The sequence below is a fragment of the Mustelus asterias genome, chromosome 14 (genome assembly GCF_964213995.1).
Source record: "Mustelus asterias chromosome 14, sMusAst1.hap1.1, whole genome shotgun sequence".
NCBI classification, from domain to species: Eukaryota; Metazoa; Chordata; class Chondrichthyes; order Carcharhiniformes; family Triakidae; genus Mustelus; species Mustelus asterias.
The window spans coordinates 8,564,156-8,591,844 of record NC_135814.1 but is presented as its reverse complement, the minus strand read 5'-3'; the positions used below and the strand labels follow the sequence as shown (position 1 = coordinate 8,591,844).

The following is a 27,689-nucleotide window of genomic DNA, read 5'->3' as shown; positions in this document are numbered from 1 at the left end:
AAGTATTTATTGCACAACTGACCAAGATAATTTGATGATCTGTGAACAAATTGGCTGCTGTTTCCCACAAAAGTACTCAATTGTAATGGAAAATAATTTGTAACATACTGGGGGTCAGAGTGCAATTTTGCCTGCTGTCCATGCCCTATTCTTGACTGTTGGCCTCTTCATTTTCTACTTACCTGTTCTAAACTCTTACTATTTATGGCACCTTTTCTGTGCATTTTGGCTCCTATCATGCTGATGTAACAGTTAATTACAGCTCGATAACTCTTTAGGACATTGCCTTTCATGTGCTTACATTCTAAATGCATATCTTTTACCTCCCAATGCTGGTGACTGTGTGGTTTCTACCTTCTACCCACATTTACCACCCAGAAATCTATCCTTATCTGGTCTGGTAACGTGACTTCAGACCCAATGCAGCTGAAATAGCCTAGCAAGTTCAGTTCAAGAGCAAATAGGGATGAATCTGTGCCAATCAGGCAGGTTGCTCTTACCTGGTGTCTTATTAGAAAACGATAGGCCATTCAAGCCTGCTCTGCTATTCATGATCATGGCTGATTGTCCAACTCAATAGCCTAATCCTTTCTCCCCAAGTGCTATATCTAGTCACCTCTTGAATACATTTAATGTTTTGGCATCAACTACTTCCTATGATAATGAATTCCACAGGCTCACCACTCTGGGTGAAGAAATGTCTCATCTCCGTCCTAAAGACAACGACCTCTGGCTCTGGACTCCCCCATCATCAGGAACATAGAACCCTACAGTGCTGGAAAAGGCCATTTGGCCCATTGAGTCTGCACCGACCACAATCTCACCCAGGCCGTAACCCCACATATTTACTCTATTAATCCCAACACCAGGGTCAGTTTAGCATAGCCAATCCACCCAACCTGCACATCTTTGGACTGTGGGAGGAAAGCAGAGCACCCAGGGGAAACCCATGCAGACACAGGGAGAATGTGCAAACTCCACACACTGATCCAAGGTGGGAATCGAACCCAAGTCCCTGGCACTGTGAGGCAGCAGTGCTAACCACTCTGCCACCATCCCTGCATCCACCCTGCCTAGTCCTGTTAGAATTTAAGTCTCTTGAGATCCCCCCCCCCCCTCAATCTGAACTCCAGTGAAAACAATCCTAACCTAGTCAATCTCTCCTCATACATCAGTCCTGCCAACCCCAGAATCAGCCCAGTAAACAGTCACTGCTCTTCCTTGAGAGCAAGAATATTCCTCAGAAAAGGAGACCAAAACACAATATTCTAGGTATACCTCAACAGCACATCCCTGTTCCTACACTCTAAACCTCTCACAATGAAGGCCAATATACCATTTGCCTTGTTTAGTGCCTGCTTACCTTTAGTGACTGGTGCACAAGGACACCCAGGTCCTGTTCTACTCTCCCAATTTACAACCATTCAGGTAGTAATCTGCCTTGTTTTTGCTTCCAAAGTGAATAACCTAACTTATCCAAATTATACTGCATCTGCCATTGATTTGCCCACTCACCTAATCTGTCCATGTCATTGCTGGAACTGCACTCATTCCAACTAACCCAGGTTGCAATGGTAAACTGAAGTACTTTTAACGATTGTACTCCAGGTAAAACCCACAGTAAATCACACTAGACTGATAAATATCTCCATTTTTTATTTCTCAATAGAAAACATGAAACCAAATCAAATTTTCTCCATCCAACTTCTGCTGAGATCCGCACTTCCATTTCTCTTCCCTGCAGGGGCAAGAGAGCGGGAGAGATGGCTGTGGCTGGTAGTGTACCAGCGATGGTGTATCCCTTTACAGGCCCAGCTTGGTCCTTCTCCAGTGTCTCCTCTTGGAGTTGTACCTATATATACACAAGAAACAACTGTGATTAAGGCTCCATCTTTTACAACCTTTCTAAATGCAAAATTAAACTAATTTCAGACCACAATTTGTATGTGGCTTCTGGCATCTTAATAGTTTAAAATTCACCAAGCAATGAATAGTTAACATTTAAGATGCAGTTTTGCAAATGTGTAGCTGTTATAACTAAATCTCACCACGGGAAGGCAAGACTAAACAGAGAGCATTGACAGCCTTTGATCTCAGCAGGATAAATGACAGCACTTCATAGAAGGAAGCACTGCAATTGCAGACCTGCTTTTACTGATACCCAAGGGAAGAGAAGACAGTTAAATGCCTTTCACAAATGACTGACAAGCTGCTAATGCATTGCCCAACAGGTTAAGACATTTTCCATACAAAACCATTTTGTCTAAAAAGCAAGGCATATGCATCAAACCTGCAGCTACCATCACTATCCATAGTTCCAAACAACATATCAGAATTCCTACTTGGCCCAGCAAGTCTCTACTGGCTCTCTGCAAGAACATACCACCCAAGGCCCTCCCCTCCACCCATAATCCCATGCATTTACCATGGCTAACAAAACTAACCTCTTTTGACACTAAGATTTAAAATTTAGTACGGCTAATCCACCTAGCCTGTACATCTTTGGAGTGTGGAAGGAAACCAGAGCACTCAGAGGAAACCCACACACACACACTGGGAGAATGTGCAAACTCCACACAGACAGTCACCCAAAGCCAGAATTGAATCCGGGTGCCTGATGGTGAGGCAGCAGTGCTAACCACTATGCCACCATGCAGTCTTCAGCATGCATGTATAAATGCTTAGACTCCTTGCAGGCTGGTTGTCTGTTGGGTGGATTGCTGGTATACATCAGATTGGTGCCAACAATACAGGGTTTGATTCCTTGCTGATAGGGTAGGGAGGCAGGTTCTGAATCCACCCCTATCTGTTGAGGTCACAGAGCAGACAACTGAAGGAGAGGATGTTCTTGATTTGATTTATTGTCACATGTATTGACAGTGAAAAAGTATTGTTTCTTGCACACTATACAAAGCATACTGTTCATAGAGAAGGAAATGAGTGCGTGCAGCATGTAGTGTTACAGTCATAGCTAGGGTGTTAGAGAAAGATCAACTTAATGCAAGGTAAGTCCACTCAAAAGTCTGATGGCAGCAGGGAAGAAGCTGTTCTTGAGTCGGTTGGTACGTGACCTTGATTTTTGTATCTTTTTCCCCGACGGAAGAAGGTGGAAGAGAGAATGTCCAAGGTGCGTGGAATCATTAATTATGCTGGCTGCTTTGCCGAGGCAGTGGGAAGTGTAGGCAGAGTCAATGGATGGAAGACTGGTTTGCGTGATGGATTGGGCTACATTCACAATCTTTTGTAGTTTCTTGCAGTCTTGGGCAGAGCAGGAGCCATACCAAGCTATGATACAACCAGAAATAATGCTTTATATGGTGCATCTGTAAAAGTTGGGAGAGAGTCGTAGCTGACATGCCAAATTTCCTTAGTCGTCTGAGAAAGTAGAGGCTTTAGTGTCGGCACGGGGGGGCACCAGGCCAGGTTGTTGGATGATCTGGACACCAAAAGACTTGAAGCTCTCGGCCCATTCTACTTCGTCCCCGTTGATGTAGACAGGGGCATGTTTTCCTTTATGCTTCCTGAAGTCGATGACAATCTCCTTCGTTTTGTTGACATTGAGGGATTATTGTTGCCGCACCAGTTCACCAGATTCTCTCTCATTCCTGTACTCTATCATTGTTTGAGATCCGACCTGTTACGGTGGTGTCATCAGCAAACTTGAAAATCGAATTGGAGGGAAATTTGGCCACAGTCATAGGTGAATGAGTATAGTAGGGGGCTGAAAACACAGTCTTGTGGGGCACCGGCGTTGATGATCGTGGAGGTGGTGTTGCCACCTATCCTTTCTGATTGTGGTCTGAGAGTTAGGATCTAGTCACAGAGGAAGGTGCCGAGGCCCAGGCCACAGAGTTTGGAGGTGAGTTTCGTGGGAATAATAGTGTTGAAGGCTGAGCTGTAGTCAATAAATGGGAGTTTGACATAGGTGTCCTTATTATCTAGATGTTCCAGGGTTGAGTGCAGGGTCAAGGAGACGGCATCTGCTATGGACCTGTTGCTGCAGTAGGCAAACTGTAGTGGATCCAGGTAGTCTGGGAGACTGGAATTGATTCATGCAATGATAGCCTTTCGAAGCACATCATAATGATGGATGTCAGAGCCACCGGCCGATAGTCATTAAGATACGCTGCTTGGTTTATCTTAGGTACTGGGATGATGGTCATCTTCTTGAAGCACATAGGGACCTCAGATTGTTGTAAAGAGAGGTTGAAGATGTCTGTGAATACCCCCACCAGCTGATCCGCACAGGATCTGAATGCTCGTCCAGGTACCCCATCCGGGCCAGTCGCTTTCCGTGGGTTGACCTTTGAGAAAGCTGCTCTGACATCTGCAATGGTGACCCCAAATACAGGTTCATCCAGGGTGGAGGGCATGCTCTTGCTGACAACTTACTCAAAATGGGCGTAGAATGCATTGAGCTCATCATGGAGGGGTGCGTTGGTGCTGGCGATTTTACATGTCTCTGTGGAGCAATCCAGTCAATTCTTGACCACCTTAAATACCCACTCAAAATGTTTAGAAACAGTTCAGCAAACTAGAGTACAGAAAGACAGACGGACACTACAGTGCTGTTCTGAGGGAGTGCTGCAGTGTTGGAGATGTCATGTTTCAGATGAGATGTTAAACCGGGACCCTGTTGCCCCCGCAGATGGATGCATTATTGAGGAGAGGGAGTTCTGGTCAATATTCCTCAATCAATATCACAAAAAACAGATCATCTTGCCATTTACTTCATGCTGTCTGCAGGAACTTGCTGTGCATAAATTGGCTACAGAATCTTCTTCATTACAAGTGGCATCACTTCAAGGAGTACTTAATTGGCTGTAAAATGTCTTGGGGACTAAGGTTGTGAAAGCAGCTGCTTATTCCCTGGGACTCCCTTTCTTACTACTTGCCTTGCCACGACTCCCCAACTTTATGAACTGCCTCAGACTATGCTTCAGGTATCTCTAATTCCTTTCAAAATCAACTTGTATCATTAAATACCTGGAGATACGCCAGAGATTACTTCTGGACGACTATAACGCAGCGCCTGTTGGGAAATTACTGGAATACAATCCGAGTGTAAGGGTTAATCTAAGACCACCACAGGCAGGGATCAGAAAATTTTATTCCCCTCAGTTCCTCAAAGGTGGCACCACATGGACTGTAACTGTCAATGCATTTAACGTTTACTGGCTAGGAGACAAGTGCAGGAACTTTACCGATTGACTCAGAGTCGGTCAACATAGAACAACTCCAGACTGGATGCAAACCTATTTTTAAAAATTCATCCAGGGGCAGCATTTATTGCCCATCTCCAATTGCCCTTGAACTGAAAGGCTTGATAGGCCATTGCAGAGGGTATATTAAGAGTCAACCACATTGCTGTGGATCTGGAGTTGCATGTAGGCCAGACCAGCTAACGCGTGGCAGATTTCCTTCCCCAAAAGGATTGACTGAACCAGATGGGTTTATATAACAATTGATATCATGGGTCATCATCAGACTCTTAATTCAAGATTTTTTAAAAACTCAATTCAAATTTCATCATCCGCCGCAGTGGGATTCGAACCCAGGTCCCCAGGGCATTACACTGGGTCTCTGGATTACTAGTACAGTGGCAATACCACTATGCCACCACTAAAGCCCACCAACTTTCTCAGGAGATTAATGAAATTTGGCATGTCTGCTACAACTCTCACCAACTACTACAGATGCAACATAGAAAGCATTCTTTCCAGTTGTATCATAACTTGGTATGGCTCCTGCGCTGTCCAAGACCGCAAGAAACTACACAGGGTTGTGAATGAAGCCCAGTCCATCACGCAAACCAGCCTCCCATCCATTGACTCTGTCTACACTTCCTGCTGCCTTGGAAAAGCATCCAGCATAATCAAGGACCCCACGCACCCCGGACATACTCTCTTCCACCTTCTTCCGTCAGGAAAAAGATACAAAAGTCTGAGATCACATACCAACCGACTCAAAAACAGATTCTTTCCTGCTGCCACCAGACTTTTGAATTAACCTACCTCGCATTAAGCTGATTTTTCTCTACACCCTAGCTATGACTGTAACACTACATTCTGCACTCTCTTGTTTCCTTCTCTATGAACGGTATGCGTTTTCTGTGTAGCGTGCAAGAAACAATACTTTCCACTGTATACTAATACATGTGACAATAATAAATCAAATCAATGTTGTATCAATCTAATTGCCTTTTGCCATTCATGCACTGGGAAATCCCTCTGCATCTCAGAGCCCTGCAATCTCTCACCAGTTAGAAAGTACTTTTTTCATTCTTCCTACCAAAATGGACAATTTCACATTTGCCCACATTATACTCCATTTGCCAGATTTTTGCCCAGTCATAACCTTTCTATAATCCCTTTGTAGCCTCTTCACTTACATTCTTACCTATCTTTGCACCATCAGCAAATTTAGCAACAATACAATTGGTCCCATCTTCCAAATCATAGAATTATAGAATCCTTACAGTGCAGAAGAGGCCATTCAGCCCATCAAGTCTGCTCCGACAGGCCCTCTCCCATAACTACACACATTTGCCATGGCTAATCCATCTAACCTACAAATCTGGGGGATGCTAAGGGGCAAGTTTGCATGGTTAATCCACCTAAGCTGCACATCTTTGGACTGGAGGAGGAAACCCACGCAGGCACGAGAACATGTAAACGCTACTCAATCAATCACCTGAAGCTGGAATCAAACCCGGGTCCCTGGCACTGAGGCGCAGCAGTGCCAACCACTGTGCCACCGAGCTGCCCCATAATATAAATTGTCAAAACTGCCCAGCACTGATCCCCGTAGCACACCACTCATTACACCTTGCCAAGAAAGTGAGCCACATATGCCTACTGTTTCCAGTTAGCTAGCCAAGAGTCACAGAGTTTTACAGCACAGAAAAGAGGTCATTTGCCAATGCTGGTCAGTGAGCACAGGAATGATGTGTGAACAGGATTTGGTACACATTAGCTCATGGGCAGCAGAATGACAGATGACCTCAAATTTACAAGGCTGACCAGCAGGGTGTTAGAAACAGTCATGTCCTGGGGAAAGAAAGACATAAACAGACTCAGTAGATGAGCTGAGAGACATAAGACCATTCAGTAGTTGCGTTCAGACACATAAATACACGCCAACTTTCAACCTCCTGATTCTATCAAACTTGTACCTGATCTTGTTGCCGGTTTTCATGCGGATCCACTGTGGAATCGGCCGGTTCTGCTTCATCTTCTTAGCGAGGAATCGCTTGATCCTGAAGGTTTTGTGGGATGGCTGCAAGAATAAAGTCAACCAAAGAAACCATTGAACCACAGGATCACAGAATGGTTACAGCACACATGAAGACCACTCGCTCCGTCATGGCCCTGCTAGACCCACCTCTTCCCAGGAATTTTCTTCCCCTCAGGAGTGAGTCTGATTTCCTTTTGAAAGTCACAGTTGAATCTTTTCCACCACATACAAACAGTACATTCCAAACCCTAACCACTGGATATAAGAAAATATTTTCCTCCTGTCACCTCTGGTTCTTTTGACAATCGCCTTAAATCGGTGGCCTCTGATTCTGGATCACTCACTGTCACCTGTGGCTCAGTTGATAGCACTGTCACCTCCAATTCATTCGGTTGTGGGATCGATCCTGCTCCAGCCTTGAACAGAAAATCAAGGCTGACATTCCAGTGCAGTGCTGTACTGCCGGAGGTGCCGTCTCTTGGAGGAAACATTATAAGGCCTGGCCGATCTCTCAGGTAGACACAAAAGATCTGATGGCCACTATCTGGAAAATAATTGGGGTGCTCTCCCCAGTGTTCTATCCGCACCCATCTAACATGGACGGCAGTGGTTAACACTACTGCCTCACAGCACCAGGACCTGGGTTTGATTCCCAGCTTGGGTCACTGTCTGTGTGGTGTTCGCACGTTCTCTCAGTGTGGGTTTCCTCCGGGTGCTCCAGTTTCCTCCCATCGTCTGAAAGATGTGGTTAGGTGCATCGGCCATACTAAATTCTCCCTTGGTGTACCCGAACAGGTGCTGTGTGTGGCAATTTTCATAGTAACTTCATTGCAGTGTTAATGTTGAGTCTTACTTGTGACAAATAAACAAAAACTTAAACACTGAAATATAACACCTACCCACAAATCAACAGCCAAAGAACAGATTATCTGGTCATTAAAACATTGCTGTTTGTGGGAGCTTGGTGGGCATGTTTGCTGCTGCGCTTCCTACATTGCCACAGTGACGAAACTTCAGAAGTACTTTATTGGCCTTAAAAAAAGTTCCTTTCATTCTGTCTAAACCTTCACGACCTCGAACACCTCTATCAAATCTCTTCTTGCCCCAGTCTCTCCAGACAGCCTCTCGTCCCTTTTTATTCTTTCAGGGGATGGAGGAGTCACCGACAGGGTCACCATTTACCCTCGGACTGAGTGGAATGTCAATCACATTTGCTGTGGATATACAGTCCTTATTTTCCTGTCTGTCTGTCCTACACCACCCGTCCTCCTCTGTAATTCCCCAATATCCACCCCCCCCCACTAAAATATGGAGCACAGAACCAGACAATACTCTAGTTGAGGCTGAGCCAGTGTTTTGCAAAGGTTTACCATAAACTCCCTTACTCTGTGGCTCTGACTGCAACACCAAGGCTCCCGTATGCCTCTCTAAACACGTCCTCAACCTGCCCTCACTCTTTCAAAGGCGTGTACACATAAAGCCGCCCCCCCCCACTCCTCTCCCACCCCACTCCTCTCCCCCCCCCCTCTCTCTCCCTCTCCCTGGTTAAGAGAACCAAATACAGAATTTCCCATCCAGTGAGGCCCAGGCCTCAACTCCAAAAAAAAGCGAGTTATTTATTCAATCATTCGCTGAAACGTCGGCTTCAATACAGATTCCCGATTATAAGGTGACTCTTTCTGGACGGATACGCGGTGTTTATTTGACGATGAGGGGCCGCGATCAGGCGGATGGCAGCGGATTGGATTCCCTCCCCTACCCGCCCCCGTTCACACTCACCATGGCCGCACGTCCACTCCTGCAGCTCGGCGGCGGAAAGAGGAAGTGACGCCGGGGAGGTTAGAGGTTAAACCCGGGGGTCCTGACATTTTCTGGGTGTCCACGCGGATGCCGTCACAGAATCACCCGAGCGAGACAAAACACCGAGGAAAAGCGGGGGCTCTCGACCCGTCCCTTATCCCCGAGAGGGAAAGAGAAGCTTTTTAAGAGCAGCGAATGCGTGTCGATTTAATAAAAAATGGATAATCAGGCGGTTGTCTGGATGGACTTCCTGTGCGACTGCCGGTAGGAGAGGACCCCAGAAGGGGGGGGGGGAAACTGTCGCATGTGGCGGGCTGCCGCGGGGTGTGTGGAGAGGGAGTTGTTGCTGCTGCTGCTGCGGACCCGCTGGATCCGGCTGCCCTGTTCCACATCAGTATTGCGGTGATGTCGGTGACGGATTTGTTCAGTGTGATCCAGAGCTCCCTCACCGCGGACCAGGATGTGAGGGAGGTGAGTTTCCATAGCAACCGGGGGGGAGGGGAGAGATAAATCCACCCAGCAGCTGACTGACAAACTCTGCATCCAACCGGGGGCGGGCAGCCGGTGTGGGCACAGCAAGATGCCACAGAGTGTGCTGGGGATGGCGGGGGGGAGAGAAGATAATGAACCCACCCTGCTCTCATTGAAACACAAAGAGCTGGGCAGGGTAGATGCAGGAAGGATGTTTCCCCTGATCCGGGGTGTCTAGAACCAGAGGACGCTGGTTTATTTATTATTACTGTCAGAAATAAGCTTACATTAACACTGCAGTGAAGTTACTGTGAAAATCCCCTAGTCGCCACTCTCCGGCGCCTGTTCGGGTACACTGAGGGAGAATTTAGAGTGGCCAATGCACCCTAACCAGCACGTCTTTCGGACTGTGGGAGGAAACCGGAGCACCCGGAGGAAACCCACGCGGGGAGAACGTGCAGACCCCACACAGACAGGGACCCAAGCCGGGAATCAAACCAAGGTTCCCGGATCTATGAGGCAGCAGTGTTAACCACTGTGCCACCAAGTTGCTGTTACATGTCCTTGGTGCTGTGAGAAAGCAGTGCTAACCTGGAAAGCAGTGCTAACCTGCTGCCTGGATTCGTCTCAGAATAAGGGGTAGGACTGAGATGAGGAGGAATCTCTTCACTCAGAGGGTGGTGAATCGACAGATTTCTGAACAGCGAAGGCATCAAAGGGATTTGATTTGATTATTGTCACATGTATTGGGATCCAGTGAAAAGTATTGTTCTTGCGCGCTATACAGACAGCATACTGTTCATAGAGAAGGAAAGGAGAGGGTGCAAAATTTAGTGTTACAGTCATAGCTAGGGTGTAGAGAAAGATCATAGCGTGGGAAAATGGCATTGAGGTAGAAAATCAGCAAAAACAAATTGAATGAATCGTAGAATTCCTACAGTACAGAAGGAGGCCATTCGGCCCATCCAAATTTCTGTTCGGGCTGTTCCCCCTCCTTTTGGGGAGCTGCCCCTTTTACTTTGTCCTGACTTAATCTGAGTTTGTTTATTTGGTTTGACCTAAAAAGAGGGCAACTCTGGAGACCACCCGGTGCAGAGAGGGGCGGGTCGGGATGGCGACCTCCTCGAGAACCTGCTCCTGGGCCTGGCGAAATGCGCCATTTACCGGTCCAGGCAGCGGGCGATCGAGGGGGCTGTCCATCCTGACTGTCTTCCCCTCTACCGCGGCTACATTCGCGGCCGGGTGTCCCTGGAGAGGGAGCATGCGGTGTCCACGGGCGCGGTTGACGCCTTCCACGCCTGTTGGGCACCGTAGGGGTTGGGGTGCGTTATTGACCCTAATAATCACATTTTAATTTGATGTTTTTAAGTTTCCTTTGTACTTTGATTTCTGTTCGGGCTGTTCCCCCTCCTTTTGGGGAGCTGCTCCTTTTACTTTGTCCTGACTTAATCTGAGTTTGTTTATTTGGTTTGACCTAAAAAGAGGGCAACTCTGGAGAAAAATCATCAGGATGTCATAAAATATTTTTTTGGTCATTTTCTTTGAGTATTTCTCTTTACCGGATATAAAAATGTTGGAAATGGAGGAACGGAAAGGCTGATTGGCTGACAGTCAAGCATCATCCAATAGGGTAATGAGTCTTTTTGCTTTCCAGTTGGTGTAGGAACGCAGTGCCGACCAATGGCTGGAGTGTGGGGGGCAAGACATATGATGAAACCTCCAGGAATACATTTAATCACAATGTGTTCACGTTTCTGGAATCTGGGTCTGGGCAGGGTAGATAGGGAGAAACTGTTCCCACTGGTGGAAGGATTGGAAAGGGGAAGACACTGATTTAAGGTAACTGGCAAATGAAACAATAGATACATGAGGAGAAACCTTTTCACACGGTAGATGATTCTGGAATGCACTGTCTGAGAATATGGTGGAGGCAGGTTCATTTGGGGCTTTCAAAAGGGAATTCGACAATTATCTGAAAAGGAAGAATATGCAGGATTATGAAGAGAAGGCAGATGAATAGCACCAGGTGCTTTGCACATTTGGAGACCATTAACTGAACAGTAGATTTTCTCTGTTCAGATGGGGCCAGGTTCTACTGAGCTGTGTTCGTACCTAAAAATCGGTGTTTAGTTTGTATACTTTTTCAGCTACAATCTAAGCCAGTGTCACCAAGTTTGGAATATTGTGGGACATCCAGAGAGGATGATGAGTATGATTGCAGCATTTAGGAAAGTGTGCACCAATATAGTGGCTTGCCCTGTCTGCAATGCATTTCAATCAACAAGATTGGTACTGACTAAATGGTAGGTTCTGTGGTCTGCCTTCCTTTACTTCACTGCACTGATGTACTCATCCTCTTCTCGCATTTCTCTTGGTGTTTATAGGAAATAAGAAAAGTTGTTCAAGGCCTCGAACAGACAGCTCGTGAGATTCTTACCCTGCTGCAGACTGTTCATCAGACATCCGGCTTGAAAGAAGGTAAGTATGAGGGGAAATGTGGTCGAAGGGAAAAGAGCAGGGGAGTGAAACTAAATGGTACAGCTCGACCAAAGAACTTCATAGGATCAATGGGCCGAATGGCCTCCTGCTGTGCAAGAAGAAGAAGTTGATGATGTGATACATTATTTGATTTTATTTTCATTTTGTGGTGGCACAGTGGTTAGCACTGCTGCCTCACAGCGCCAGGGACCCGGGTTCGATTCCAGCTTTGGGTCACTGCCTGTGTGGAGTTTGCACATTCTCCCCGTGTCTGCGTGAGTTTCCTCCGGGTGCTCTGGTTTCCTCCCGCAGTCCAACGATGTGCAGCTTAAGTGGATTGGCCATGCTAAATTGCCCCTTTGTGTCCAAAGTCGTGTAGATTAGGTGAATTGGCCATGGTAAATGCAAAGAGTTACGGGGATAAGCCAGAGGGGAGAGCCTGGGTGGGATGCTTTTTCGGAGTGTTGGTGTAGACTCGATGGGCCAAAGGGCCTCCTCCTGCACTGTAGGGATTCTATGGTTCAATTTCATTGATTACTATTTTTATGTCTCTTTCTGTCTGCCTCTTCTATTTTCTTCTCTGAATCTGTTTCTTCACCTCCTCGGCACAAACACAGGCAGGGGAGTGGGACCAAGTATTGTATTTTCGGACAAGTGGGATGTGTCCAGTGGCCTTGCTGTTCTCTTCTGTGACTCCTGCTGCCTAACAGACCTTTTCAGCAGCTTTGTGAGACAGCTGTCGTATGTTCATAGCATTCTCGCCCTCAAATCAAACTTCCAGCTTCATGTCCCAAGCACAAAAATCAAGGCTGACACCCCAGGGTAGTACTGAGAGAGTGCTGTACTGCCAGAGGTGCCATCATTTGGACAAGACCGATGCCTTGCTCACCAGAATGGGTGAATGTAAAAGATTCCATGATATTTTGAACAAGAGCCGGGAAAGTCCTCCCCAGAGTTCTGGCCAAATATTTATCAATGTCACAAAAATCAGATTATCTGATTAATTGTCCTCTATCTGAGGGAGCTTGCTGTGCACAAATTGGCTGCTGCATTTCCTATATTAAGTGGAGATGCCGATGTTGGATTGAGGTGGGCACAGTAAGAAGTTTCACAACACCAGGTTAAAAGTCTAACAGAGTGTCTTTGTCTATATATGCCGTGTTTGTGAAACCAACCTCTGCACTCACCTGATGAAGGAGCAGCGCTCCGAAAGCTTGTGATTCTAAATAAACCTGTTGGACTTGTACCTGTAGGGCGGCACGGTAGCACAGTGGTTAGTACTGCTGCTTCACAGCTCCAGGGTCCCGGCTCGGGTCACTGTCTGTGTGGAGTTTGCACATTCTCCTCGTGTCTGCATGGGTTTCCTCCGGGTGCTCCGGTTTCCTCCCACAGTCCAAAGATGTGCAGGTTAGGTTGATTAGCCAGGTTAAAAAAATTGCCCCTTAGAGTCCTGGGATGCGTAGGTTAGAGGGATTAGTGGGTAAAATATGTGGGGGTAGGGCCTGGGTGGGATTATGGTCGGTGCAGACTCGATGGACTGAATGGCCTCCTTCTGCACTGTAGGGTTTCTATGATTCTATGACTTTAACCTGGTGTCGTGAGACTTCTTACTGTTCCTGCATTACAGCAGAGATGACACTTCAAAAATATTTCATTGGCTGTAACTCGCTTTGAGATGTTCAATGATGGTGTGAAACACTTTGGAGAAATTATCTTTTTTTGCCAGTGTTTCCCACTGCTGCCCACTGGGGCATTGCAAACGTGATCCTGGATGACTTTCCCTCCCCCCTCAGTCAAGGACCACCTATCTCCAATCATTCTTTCCTTGGAATGCTAAGGCTGAAATCAGACCCCCATCATATAGGATAAGAAGACAAAGTGCTGAAAAAACTCAGCAGGTCCGACAGAATCTGTGGAGCGAGAAACAGAGTTAACATTTCGAGTCCAACATGGCTCCTCTTCAGAATTTCAGACGCAATGAGTTCCGAAGAAGGATTCGAAGCATTAACTCTGTTTTTTCTCCCCACAGATTCTGTCAGACCTGCTGAGTTTTTCCAGCATTTTCTCTATTTCGGGTCTCCAGCATCTGTGCCATATTTTGCTTTTATTATACATGTTATGAAATGAATGGTGGTGTGCTTGTGTAAAGCCCCAACGGATCTTGAAGACTTCAAACTTCAAAGTCACTTGATAATCTAAACTAATCATGATCCTCTTGGTTTAGTGTTAATTATTTGAGTTATCGAGTGTTTTTTTTTTACTGACAGCGCTGGCTCTTTCCAGGAATAGTTCTGTAGAAGGCTCCCATTAAGTTAAGCCCACTTTTTACTTGCTTTCTATTCCCACCCTCCTCACAATGCTGGCAGTTTCCTCCAGCCTATTGTTGGGAAGATTGAAGCCATCGTCACCAGTACCCACGGATATGCAAACTCCAAACTCTTAAGTTTTTTTTAAAGTTTATTTATTAGTGTCACAAGTAGGCTTATATTAACACTGCAATTAATTTACTGTGAAAATCCCCTAGTCGCCACACTCTGGCACCTGTTCGGGTACACAGGGAGAATTTAGCATGGCCAATGCACCTAACCAGCACGTCTTTCAGACTGTGGGAGGAAACTGGAGCACCCGGAGGAAACCCACACAGACATGGGGGGAATCTACAGACTCCGCAGAGACAGTGGCCCAAGCCAGGAATCGAACCCGTGTCCCTGGCGCTGTGAGGCAGCAGTGCTAACCACTGTGTCACCGTGCTGCCCCAACAGCGTCTTGTTGTCTTGCCAACAACAGCTCCTTTCACAACCTCAAGACTACCAAAAACACGTTCGCAGCCGATGAAATACGTGTTGAATCTTAGTCACTTTGGTAATGTTGGAAAATGTGCAGCCAATTTGTGCACAACGGTGCGTTCATGTACAGATAACCTGCTTTTGTGGGGTTGATTGAACGACACTGGAGAGAATTTCCCTGCTCTTCTTTGAAAGTGTGGTTTGATGGTGATGATCTTTATAGTTTTTAACTCGGTGAGAGGCCCTGTCAGTCCAAGTCGCTGATTGTTTCTCTTTGTATGTGTTAGTACCAAATAAGTGCCAGAAAGCACGTGAACATTTTAACGCCGTGAAGATACATCTAGAGGAACTGAAGACCAAGTTCCCACCAGAACAGTATTACAGGTTAGTGATGGAAATAATGATATAAAGTGTAGGAAATAGAAATGGGAAACAGGAAGGCAAAATAAACATCTGTGAAGAAAAATAGGTGCGTTAATGTTTCATGCACAGGCCTTTCATCAGAACTGAAGCATTGGACATCTCTGAGGAATGTTACTGGACACGTCCAGTAAACTGGTTTGAAGTATATGCCTGTTGTTACATGGGTATTCCACATCTTTCCTCTTCACAGATGTTGATGGACTTGATTTTCTTCTTTCAGCGTTTTCTGTTTCCACCACAGCTTATCATCCATTTAAAAAATGTCAACGGTTGTCTTTGCCACAGCACCTGCCCTCATTCATCACCAGGATCAAGGGCATCAATGATTAACTTTATTCAGAATAGCTCCTCCTTAAAACAGATCCTTAATCCCTCTCGCGGTGTGGCCGTCACTATATTGCTCACGTCTCCTGAGAAGATGGTGGGTGAGCCACCTCCTTTGTACCAGTGTACATTTTGCATTGTGGTGAGGCTACAGTGCTCTGGGTCGCACTCCGTTTACCCTGACGGATTGATCTCACGATGCTGGCTGCAATATGGAAAGAGCAACACAACGCACATGAATGCACTGTGTGATCTGATTCTGCTATTGTCTGTCTTGTGGACCAAATGAACCATTTTGAGCCACAAATAACCATACTACTCAAATCAGCTGGAACTATATAATTTACAGCAGCAGGAATTAGAAGTTTATAAAGTAATGAAATCCTGCATGGCCTGTACACCTATTCACAGATTATTGGATTTTGACAGATTTGGAACATGAGTTTAAATTATGCAATAGAGAGAATAGACAAGACTGGGACTTTTTTCCCTGGAGTGTAGGAGGCTGAGGGGTGATCTTATAGAGGTCTATAAAATAATGAGGGGCATAGATCAGTTAGATAGTCAACATCTTTTCCCGAAGGTAGGGGAGTCTAAAACTAGAGGGCATAGGTTTAAGGTGAGAGGGGAGAGATACAAAAGGGTCCAGAGGGGCAATTTGTTCACACAGAGGGTCGTGAGTGTCTGGAACGAACTGCCAGAAGTAGTAGTAGAGGTGGGTGCAATTTTGTCTTTTAAAAAACATTTAGACAGTTACATGGGTAAGGTAGGTACAGAGGGATATGGGCCAAATGCGGGCAATTGGGACTAGCTTCGTGGTAAAAACTGGGCGGCATGGACAAGTTGGGTCGAAGGGCCTGTTTCCATGCTGTAAACCTCTATGACTAGGTGTGGGCAGTTCTCATTTCCCCAGGGATTATGAGTCTCTGGAATGCTTCGCCAGCTTGATAGGATGGACGTTGACTCCCTGTAGCCTTTGCCAGGGACAAAAAGCATGTCATATAGAAGACAAATGGTTTCACTGACAGTGCATGGTCTCTATGATGTCCTGAATTAGTTTCAATTAACTGAAAGGCATAGAGAGGAATTTTCCAGTATCTGGACATGATGCTGCAGCCATCTTGTGTGCTTGATGGACCAAATGTTTATCTGCCACTGAATTTTGTTCTGCAGGTTTAATGAGCATTGGAGATTCGTGCTGCAACGTCTCATCTTCCTGGCAGCGTTCGTGGTCTATCTGGAGACGGAAACCCTGGTGACTCGGGAAGCTGTTGCAGGAATACTAGGAAGTGCGTAACTCTGCTGTTCCTTTATCTCTCTTGGTGGTTTGGTGACGTGCTGTAGCTGTGAGACAGATCTGCTCCATAAAGAGAGGATCTGGACAGAGCCCCCACTCCTGCCTTTTGACGTGTGGCTGTGAATGTATGTACACTGTGCCACCAAGCTGTAAGGTGTGGACTTCCCTGTGGCTGCTCCTGATCTCTGCATTGCTCTCAGGAGGGGAAGCTAAGCACATTCCTGAAGGATATTCCTGGGTATTGATCAGTCAGGTTCCAGTTCTCTATTTTACCCCATTTTGATGTTATATGGTCGTGTTGTAGATTGCACTAATTCCTGGGATGAGGATTGTCCTATGAGGAGTGAATATAGACTGGGTCTACATTCCCTAAAGTTGAGGAATGACATGGTTGCGGCTGAGAGGATATTTCTATTGGCTGAGGAATCAAGAATTTTGGTTCATATGCTCAAAATAAGGGGTCAGTCATTTAGGACTGAGATGATGAGGGGAAATTTCTCCACTATGGGGGTTGCGAATCTTTGGAATTTTCTAGCCCAGGGAGCAGCGGATGCTCAGTCAGTGCGTAGATTGGAGACGAAGATTGAGAGACTTTTGCTCATCAAAGGAGTGGAGATAGGGCCGAAAAGCTGAGGTTGATGATTAGCTGATTGATTGTAGTGATCGGTGCAGCAGGCTCGAGGGGCCAAGTGGCCTGCTCCTTTTTCTTACATTATTACGTATTGACTATGGTGCAAAGTTGCCTCCATAATTGGCCAACCAAATGTGTGAAGTATTCTCTCCCTTTCCCACCTCTCCCAGCCCCATCCCCCAACCCTCTCCAGTTCCCTTCCTTGGTGGCACAGCTTCACCCTGTTCTTGAGTTTTGTGCCTCCCATGTACCTTCCTTTTGTCATCTTGTTGATCCAGGGACAGCAGTAGGCCATTCAGCCCCTCCTGTGTGCTTCCCCCATTCAGTGAGATTCTGAATGATCTCTCTCCTAACCTCTCGCGGCCTTTGCTTCACGTACCCCTAACAACCCCTGGCTAACAAAAATCCAGCAATCTCCGATTTTATAATGGGCTTAAGATCTCTGAGAAAGTTCCACACTTCTGTGAAGAACAGTCTGGAATTGTTTTCTTTGGAACAAAAGAGACTGAAGAAAGATTTTTAAAAAGGAGGGGAAAGAGTAGACAGGGAGATAGATTCGAAGGACTAGAGGCAGCGGAGACAGGATCATTGAATAGTTTTAAGGCTGAGTTAGATTCTTCATTTGAGAAGGCTGTCACAGGGTACGGGGCGGGTAGGCAAGAAGAGTGGAGTTGAGGCCACCGTCAGATCAGCAGTGATCTTATTGATCGATCTATTGAACTGCTGCAGTGCAGAAGGAGAGCACAAACACTACACTTCAGTCATCCTGGACTTCAACCAGGCCAAGCTCAAGAGTCTACTACCAAGATACCACCAACATGTCTCCAGTTCCACCAGAGGCCCAAACACCCTCAACCACTGCTACACAAATATCAAGCATGCCTACCGCTCTATCGCCCGCCCACACTTTGGCAAATCAGACCACAAGGCTGTGCTCCTGCTCCCGGCTTACAAGCAAAACCTGAAGTGGGAGAATCCGTCAAAGAAAGTTGTGCAATGTTGGTCCGAGGAATCAGATGATCTCCTATGGGACTGCTTCGAGTCAGTGGACTGGTTAATATTTAAGAATCCAGCGACCAATCTGAATGAGTACGTCACTAAAGTAACAGACTTCATTAGTAAGTGCGTAGATGACTGTGTGCCAAAGAAGCAAATCCGTGTGTTCCCCAACCGGAAACCATGGATGAACAGGGATATCCACTGCTTGCTGAAGTCCAGGTCTGAGATGCTCAAGCTGGGCGACCCTGACCCTTACAAGAAAGCCAGATATGATCTACCGAGAACCATCAAATATGCCAAGAAACAGGATCAAGCTGGAGTTCCAGGCTGGCCACACGGCGCCCCACCGACTATGGCAAGGTCTGCAAGGCATAAGACGCTACAAGATGAAGGCATGTAGAATCACCGGCTCCAATGCACCCCTTCCTGATGAGCTCAACGCATTCTATGCCCATTTTGAGCAAGAGAACACCTTTCGCCCTGGAAGCCTCGGCTGAACTTGTACCCGAGGCCACCATTGCAGACGTCAGATCAGCCTTCTTGAAAGTCAATGTACTGAAAGCAACTGACCCGGACAAGCACTCAGATCCTGCACACACTAGCTGGCGGGGGTATTCGCGCATATCTTTAACCTTTCCTTACATCGATCTGAGGTCCCTACCTACTTCAAGAAGATGACTGTCATCCCTGTACCAAAGAAAATCCAGGCAACTGCCTTAATGACGATCACCCGGTGACACTGGCATCCATCATTATGAAATGCTTTGAAAGGTTGTCATGGAGCTGATCAACTCCTCCGGCCTCCCAGATATCCTGGATCCACTACAGTTCACCTATCTCCGCAATAGTCCACAGCAGACGCCATCTCCCTGGCCTTACACTCAACCCTGGAACAGCTAGATAACAAAGACACCTATGTCAGACTCTTATTCATTGACTACAGCTCAGCCTTCAACACCATTATTCCTACAAAACACCATCATTCAACACCACCTTCAACACCATCATTCCTACAAAACTCATCTCCAAACTCTGCGACCTACGGCCTAGCTCTTCCCTCTGCGACTGAATCCTAGACTTCCTAACCCACAGACCGCAATTAGTAAGGATGGGCACCAACACCACCTCCACGATCATCCTCGACACCGGTGCCCCACAAGGCTGCAACCTCAGCCCCCTACTATAGTCCTTATACATCTATAACTATATTGCCAAATTTCCCTCCAACTCGATTTTCAAGTTTGCTGATGACACGACCATAGTGGGTCAGATCTCAAACAATGATGAGATGGAATACAGGAAAGAGATTGAGAATCTGGTGAACTGGTGTGATGACAATAATCTCCCTCAATGTAAGTAAAACGAAGGAGATAGTCATTCACTTCAGGAAGCGCAGTAGAGGACATGCCCCTGTCTACATCAACGGGGATGAAGTAGAAATGGTCGAGAGCTTCAGGTTTCTAGGTGTCCAGATCACCAACAGCCTGTCCTGGTCCCTCCACGCTGACGCTACAGTTAAGAAAGCCCACCAATGTCTCTACTTTCTCAGGAGACTAAGGAAATTAGACATGTCTGATAAACCTCTCACCAATTCTGCACCATAAAAAGCATCCTTTCCAGATGTATCACACTTGGTATGGCTCCTGCTCTGTCCAAGAAACTACAAAAGGTCGTGAATGAAGCCCAATCCATCACGCAAACCAGCCTCCCATCCATTGAAGCTGTCCACACTTCCCGCTGCCTTGGAAAAGCAGCCAGCATAATCAAAGGCCCCACACACCTGGACATTCTGTCTTCCACCTTCTTCCGTCAGGAAAAAGATACAAAAGTCTGAGGTCACGTACCAACCAACCCAAAAACAGCTTCTTCCCAGCTGCTATCAGACTTTTGAATGGACCTACCTCATATTAAGTTGATCTTTCCCTGCACCCTAGCTATGACTGTAGCACTACATTCTGCACTCACTCTTTTCTTTCTCTATGAACGGTATGCTTTGTATAGTGCGCAAGAAACAATACTTTTCACTCTCTGCTAATACATGTGACAATAACAAATCAAATCAAATTATCATGGAGGAACGCATTGACACTTGCTGTTGAGTTTCATTTGTGACAACTGGCTACCAAAATGTAGTGGTTATGTACAAAAAAAATGTTAACAGAATGTTAGCCTCTCTATTGAGTGGGCCAAATAGGGAAGAAGTTTTGTCATATCTGTATAAATTCCTGTATTACACTGTCCCTCAATCTGAGGGTGATCTCAACTCAGGATTTTGAGTTTCTACTGCGGGTCTTCATGTGAGTGACTCTCGACACACAGATCTTTGAGCACGGGGAGCAGAACATTAGACAAGGCAGTGGGATCTAGAATCATTGAATCCCTGCATTGCGAAAAGAGGCCATTTGGCCCATCAATCCTGCACTGACAACAATCCCACCCAGACCCTATCCTCCCCAACCTCACCTATTTACCCCACTCGTTCCCCTAACACTGAGGGGCAATTTACCATGGCTAATCCACACAACCTGCACACCTTTGAAGTGTGGGAGGAAACTGGAGCATCCGGAGGAAATCCATGGAAACATGGGGAGAACGTGCAAACTTCACACAGTCACCCAAGCCGAGAATCAAACCCAGGTCCCTAGCACTATGATAGCAGTGCTAACCACTGTGCCACCGTGACGTCCGCAGGATTTACTTTCTTTTCTTCTCTGCTGTCACTCTGCCTCATTATGAAGACATTGTGACTCTCAGCCTGATGCAGCTCGATGTCAATCATTGTGAGTGAATGGTGGCAGGCTCCGCCCAGCCCATCTCAATGCTGCTGCACTCCAAGGAGAACCTCCAGAGTGTCTTTGAAGAATTTACTTTGTGCTCCCCTGGAATACTGACCATTTGCGAATTCGGGACACCGGGTCTGGCTGGGGAGGTAGCTTTCAGCCAACCTGACACACTGCCTCGTTCATTGTAATTGATTTTCCAGGGGTTTTACCTGAATGCTTGTGGTGCTGGCTTCAAGAAGGACACTCATGTTTGTTCAATGGTCCTCCCATTGAATCCGGATGATGTGGTGAAGACATTGCTGATGGATCTTGCATGTCACTGATGCGCAGTCCGGCTCTCACTGCGCGAGTGTGGTGACGATAGCGGCTCTGTTCGCTAGGACTCTTGTGACTTGTGGGGTTCTTTCTTGTCAAACACTCGCTGCTGGACCTTGGAGAAGACTGAGCTGGCACAGCTGATCCAGTGTTGGATCTCCTCAGCAGTGAGAGAAATTACACACATCCTTCCAGCAGTGGTTAGCACTGCTGCCTCATAGTGCTAGGGACCTGGGTTTGATTCCCGGCTTGGGTGACTGTGTGAAGTTTGCACGTTCTCCCCATGTTTCCAATGCTCAACCTTTTCCAGAGTCCCTCCTTCAATGTATACGGAAAGTGGAATATTTGGCTAACTAGGTCTGGGCTGATGTGAGTTTTGTTTTGACAACATTCAAGAATAGACCAAGTCTCTTAAATGCAGAATTGAAGAGTGGTGTCACTGGCTAGGTCAGCATTTATTGTCCACCCCTAATAGTCCTTGAAAAGGCTTCCTTGAACTGCTTTAGTCCATGTGGTGAAGGTACACCCACAATGCTGTTAGGGAGGGAATTCCAGGATATTGACCCAGCGACAGTCAAGGAACGGCCAATATATTTCCAAGTCAGAGTGGTGTGAGACTTGGTGGGGAACTTGCAGGTGGTGGTGTTCCCATGTATCTGCTGCCCTTGTCCTTCTAGATGGTAGAGGTTGCTGGGTTAGAAGTTACTGCCGAAGAAGCCTGGGTGAGTTCCTGCAGTGCATCTTGTAGATGACACACACTGCTGCAACTGTGCATCGGTGGTGGAGAGAATGAATGGTTAAGGTGCCAATCAAGCGGGCTTCTTTGTCCTGGTTGGTGTCAAGCGTCTTGCATGTTAGAGCGGCGCATATCCAGGCAAGCGGGGAGAGTATTCCATTACATTCCTGACTTTTGTCTTGTAGATGATGGACAGCCTTTGGTGAGTCAGGGGACGAGTTACACAGCACAAAATTCCTCATCTTTGAAATACTCCTGTAGCCAATTTCTCTCCTTGGAGCAGCCAAAGGGGAGATTTAAATCAATGTGGGCTGAATGGCCTCCTTCTATGCTGCCCATTGTGTACATTGCACATTTTTTTACCTGGACTTGTTGTAATTAACTGACTTCCTAATTCCTAATTCTAACATATTTTGTGGCTGGCTTCCAGTTGAAGTGTACCGAGACAAAGGCTTCCACCTGGATATCGAGGACTATCTTTCAGGATTACTGATCCTGGCTAATGAACTGGTAAGACACAGCGATTGATGGAAAGCCATCCAAAGGCAAATGGGTCAGTAAAGCAAAAGACTTGCGCGGCTGGAGAGGTTAGATGTTTACACAACCCACTGAGGGTCACAGATAACCTGTACTGCAACCCCAAACTTTCTGTGTGCCTACCGTCTAAACCCCTTGATTGGACTAGAGTAACTCACTGCTAGGTATCCTGTAAGTAAACCATCTTAACATCAAAGAATCCCTACAGTGCAGAAGGAGACCATTCGGCCCATCGAATCTGCACCAACCACAATCCCACCCAGACCCTAGTCCTGTAACCCATTATATTTACCTTTCTAATCCCCCTGACATTGGGGTTAATTTAGCATGGCCAATCAACCTAACCTGCATAGCTTTGGACTGTGGGAGGAAACCGGAGCACCCAGAGGAAACCCATGCAGACACGGGGAGAATGTGTAAACTCCACACAGACAGTGACCCGAGGCTGGAATTGAACCCCAGTCCCTGGCGCTGTGAGGCAGCAGTGTTAACCACTGTGCCACCCGTATCAATCAGAGTCAGTAATTCTCGCCCAAAATAAGTGCTGGTAATTAACTTTTAATATGCTAATCAACTGTTTAAATTAGAATGTAATTGGTGGTTAAGGAATCATAAGAAATTGGTCAGATAATCACACAAATCCTGCATTAATCTGTAATGAAATCTTTCAAATTAGATTACAGCAACAAATCCCTCGAGGTCGCTCTTCATTCTGATAAAATTAAAATTCCTGGATATATGTTATAAAATGTCACTGGGTGAAAGAGATGATAACGTCAAGGGAGTTTGACTGCAGACGACCTGCTTTCTGGTGTCAGTCCAACTTGTATATCACTTCTTTAAACCCTGGTTTGGAGGGGTTATGGGTATGAGGAGAGATTGGATAAACACGGATTGTTTTCACTGGAAAGACGGAGGCTGAGGGGAGACCTGATAGAGGTCTACAAAACTATGAGAGGCACAGACAGGGTGGATAGTCAGAAGCTTTTTCCCAGGGTGGATAGGCCAACTACAAGGGGGCACAGGTTCAAGGTGAGGGGGGGTAAGTTTAGGGGAGACGTGTGGGGAAAGTTTTTCACACAGAGGGTGGTGGGTGCCTGGAAAGCACTGCCTGCGGAGGTGCTGGAAGCAGGCACGTTAGCAACATTCAAGGTGTACCTTGATAGACACATGAACGGGAGGTGAACAGAGGGATAGAAACCACGTATTGGTGCAGGCTTGGTGGGCCGAAGGGCCTCTTCCTGTGCTGTTTTGTTCCTTGTGTACACCTCCCTTTGTCCGTCAGGAATTTGGTGTGCATGGTATTGCACGTGGTGGCCCCAGGAATTGCTACATCAATTTGCGAACTGTAGGCCTGTCTGTAATCTCAGCAGCCTGCGAGAGTCTGTGTTTGACATCTGTGTAGGATGTGTGAGGCTACATCCCCTCTTTCATTATCTGAGGGGTCTACTCTTCCACGTCTGGCTGCACTTCAATCCCACACTCCTGACCTCTGGCTACCCGCCGTGGGGAGGAGTGAGACCTCGTGGGATTGTCCCTGATGGCCAACATGGCCTTCGACAGGTTCAGGCAGCAAGTGTTCAGAGAAGGTCTATCAGTCTGACTGCCTATCCCTCTGCTGTGTCTGCGCCCAGATTCCACTGGCCAGAGAACACACACTGTCATAAACTGGCCTAGTGGTATTATCACCAGACTATTCATCCAGAAATTCAGCTAATGTTCTGGGGACTCGAATTCGAATCCCGCCATGGGATGGTGGAAATTGAATTCAATTGGAAAAAAAAATCTGGAATTAAGAATCAACTGATGACCATGAAATCATTATCGATTGTCAGAAAAACCCATCTGGTTCACTAATGTCCTTTAGGGAAGGAAATCTGCCGTCCTTACCTGGTCTGGCCTACACGTGACTCCAGTGCCACAGCAATGTGTTGACTCTTAAATGCCTTCCAGAAGCAACTAGGGATGGACAATAAATATTGGCCAGCCAATGGCGCCCATGCCCCATGAATAAATAAAACAAAAATCATAAGAAATAGAAGCAGAACATAGAACAGTACAGCACAGAACAGGCCCTTCGGCCCACGATGTTGTGCCGAGCTTTATCTGAAACCAAGATTAAGCTATCCCACTCCCTATCATCCTGGTGTGCTCCATGTGCCTATCCAATAACCGCTTAAATAGTAGGTTATTCGTCACCTTGAGCCTGATCCACCATTCAATGAAATCATGGCTGATTGGATTCTGGTCTTACCTCCACTTTCCTGCCTGCCCCTTAGGACTTGCCTCCCTTGTAGTTCAAACCTCTAACTGTCCTGAATATGTTTGAGCACCTTGCCTTCACTGCTCTTTTAGAAAGAGAATTCCAAAGATTAATAACCCATTGACAGTGAAATTCCTCCATCCTAAATGGAAGATCCGTTATTTATAAATTGTGCCCCCTAGTTCTCAATACCCCCGTGAGAGGAAATGTCCTCTGTGTCCACCCTGTCGAGTCCTCTTAAAATGGAGATCCAGGAGACGTACAAGATTCTAAGTGCTTAAACTACAGGGCTATGGGCCTGATGCAGTAAGGTGGGATTAACAAGGGCACCTGGGTGTGCCCGGGCCAGCATGGACAAGATAGGCTGAATAGCATCCTTCTGTGCTGTAATTTTTCTATGGTTTTAATAAGATCATCTCTCATGGGGGAGCACTGGTAATGGGGCAGGAGGGAGGAGCCTTGGTAATGGGGGTGTGGGGGAGCATTGGTCAATGGGGCATTGATATTGGGGTCGGGGGGAGCATTGGTAATGGGAGCAGGGGAGCATTGGTAATGGGAGCATGGGGGAGCTCTGGTAATGGCAGAGTGCATTGTGGAATGGGGGAGCATTAACAGTGTGGGACGGAGTGAACGGGGGAACGAGTGAGTGGGAGCAGAGGAGAAGGCGAGATTAATTGGAGGGGTAATAAAGTGAGTTTGTTGATGCCTGCTCTTGTAATAATGTAATGTTTCCCATTCCCTTCCCGGTCGCCGCTGGTTAGTCGAGGCTCGCCCTGAACAGTGTCACTGCCGGAGACTACACCCGGCCTCTCCGAATCTCCTCCTTTATCAACGAGCTGGATTCCGGGTTCCGCCTCCTCAATCTGAAGAACGACTCCCTGCGGAAGCGGTACGACGGCCTAAAGTATGATGTGAAAAAGATCGAGGAAGTGGTGTACGACTTGTCAATACGGGGGCTAGGGAAAGGAGACGAACCCACCGAGGGCAAAGTGTCAGGAAAATAACTTCTGGTGAGGAGGTGCGGGGGCGGCGAACGAGGTCAATTAGTTACTGCCAGGCTGCCAAATGTAACGGTGAAAATGTTGGTTATAATGTTGGTATATGGGGAAAAGGGAGCGCTATTATCCCACACTGCCGCCATCTTGTGTTTAGGAGGTTAAATTTCCCTCTGTGTTAAGGGGGGTTATGCACAGCCTTATTTTCTTCAAGAGAAAAATCCATGCCACTAGTTATTTTAAGTGGTGAGCTTTCCTGGAAATGTACAATACATCCCACCCTTGTCGCTGAAAGTTGTGTTCAGTCCATTTATCTTTAAGCTAGGTCTTTTCTGTACTGCAAATGGAATAAAACAAATGTAGAGGTATGCTTGTGGTCTTATTTTGGGATGTTATAGTTGCGGGGCTGGGGGCAAGGAGATCGCACAGGATGGTACAGTGTAAAATTTATTTACTGGTGTCACAAGTAGGCTTACATTAACACTGCAGTGAAGTTACTGTGAAAATCCCCTAGTCACCACACTCCTGTGCGGAGAGGGAGAATTTAGCACAGCCAATGCATCCTAACCAGCACGTCTTTCGGACTGTGGGAAGAGCACCTGGAGGAAACCCATGCAGACACGGGGAGAACGTGCAAACTCCACACGGACAGTGACCTGAGGCTGGAATTGAACCCGGGTCCCTGGCACTGTGAGGCAGCAATGCTTACCACTGCGCCGAAAGCAGCCATTTGGCCCATAGTTCCTGTGCCCAGATTTCTGACTTGAATTCTGATTATCGGGAAGGAATGCTGAAGATAAGCATGTGGATAGAAAAAGGGTAACTCCAAGTTTAAAGTTTACTTATTAGTCACAAGATGGCTTACATTCACACTACAATGAGGTTACTGTGAAAATCCCCTAGTAGTAACTCCAGTAATTTACTTGAGGTTAAGCAGGGAGAATGGGTATGTTGGGGACACACGAGTAAAAAGCAACTTTTGGAGTGATGTCAGGAAGCTCACACAAGGGCAGATGGTGTAATGGTAATACCACTGGGCTAGTAATCCAAAAGCCAATGCTTGGGGACAGCGGTTCAAATCCCACCAGATAAATTCAATATATAAAAATCTGGAATCGAAAACCAGTCTCTAATGTAGACCATGGCCAGAATTCTCCGGCCTCCCAGCCACGTGTTTCCCGCCGGTTGTTTGCTTCACACATGATCGGTGCAGTGAATGTGTACAATTTGGAACTGAGCCTGTGGTCCTCCCAGTTCAAGAACAAAATGACTGAGTGCTTCCCAAATCTGGGGAAAATCCAACCACAGGTCAAAACAGGAAGGGTTCCATCCAATCAAGTTCTGTGACCACCTGAACAAACTGGAATTTCAGAAGTTAGACAAGATGGAACAAATTATTATGTTTGTCTCAAATCGTTTTCTTCAAGTGGACACTGGAGAACTGACAGCAACATTTCAGCAGGTGTTCAAACAAAGCAGTGGATGTGACATGAAAATAATCACCATGCAAAAGAGCTGAAAGCAAGGTCAAAGGACAAGGACTTTTGGGGACTTGTAAACAGAGAGAAGTACTCTGTCTGACACTGTGCACTCAAGGGGAATGCTTGCTTTGGTT

The 27,689-nt window shown here is 46.6% G+C and overlaps 1 protein-coding gene, 1 long non-coding RNA gene and 1 other non-coding gene across 3 annotated transcripts; 1 reads left to right on the top strand and 2 right to left on the bottom strand.

The window, feature by feature from the left end:
- Nucleotides 1–1,641: 1,641 nt before the first annotated feature.
- Nucleotides 1,642–9,079, bottom strand: LOC144503999 (uncharacterized). The gene is made up of 3 exons (XR_013499572.1): nt 9,016–9,079; nt 7,175–7,278; nt 1,642–1,852 (listed from the first exon to the last, which is right to left on the bottom strand). It is a non-coding gene; the product is annotated as an uncharacterized LOC144503999 (long non-coding RNA).
- Nucleotides 2,021–2,152, bottom strand: LOC144504168 (small nucleolar RNA SNORA69). Its single transcript, XR_013499587.1, has one exon. It is a non-coding gene; the product is annotated as a small nucleolar RNA SNORA69 (small nucleolar RNA).
- Nucleotides 9,080–9,143: 64 nt separating the features above from the next.
- On the top strand, nt 9,144–26,436 carry tsn (translin). Its single transcript, XM_078227859.1, has 6 exons — nt 9,144–9,507; nt 11,892–11,985; nt 15,059–15,155; nt 16,692–16,807; nt 22,710–22,789; nt 25,841–26,436. Exons 1-6 carry the CDS (start codon nt 9,442–9,444, stop codon nt 26,081–26,083), a joined length of 696 nt encoding a protein of 231 aa, XP_078083985.1. The 5' UTR covers nt 9,144–9,441; the 3' UTR covers nt 26,084–26,436.
- The last annotated feature ends 1,253 nt before the right edge of the window (nt 26,437–27,689 follow it).

Excerpts from the sequence above, each read along its gene's own strand:
- tsn (XM_078227859.1), top strand. The coding sequence starts at position 9,442 with ATGTCGGTGACGGATTTGTTCAGTGTGATCCAGAGCTCCCTCACCGCG. Across the intron at positions 15,156-16,691 it reads CCACCAGAACAGTATTACAG|GTTTAATGAGCATTGGAGAT; the intron begins GTTAGTGATGGA and ends TTTGTTCTGCAG. Across the intron at positions 22,790-25,840 it reads TGATCCTGGCTAATGAACTG|TCGAGGCTCGCCCTGAACAG; the intron begins GTAAGACACAGC and ends GCCGCTGGTTAG.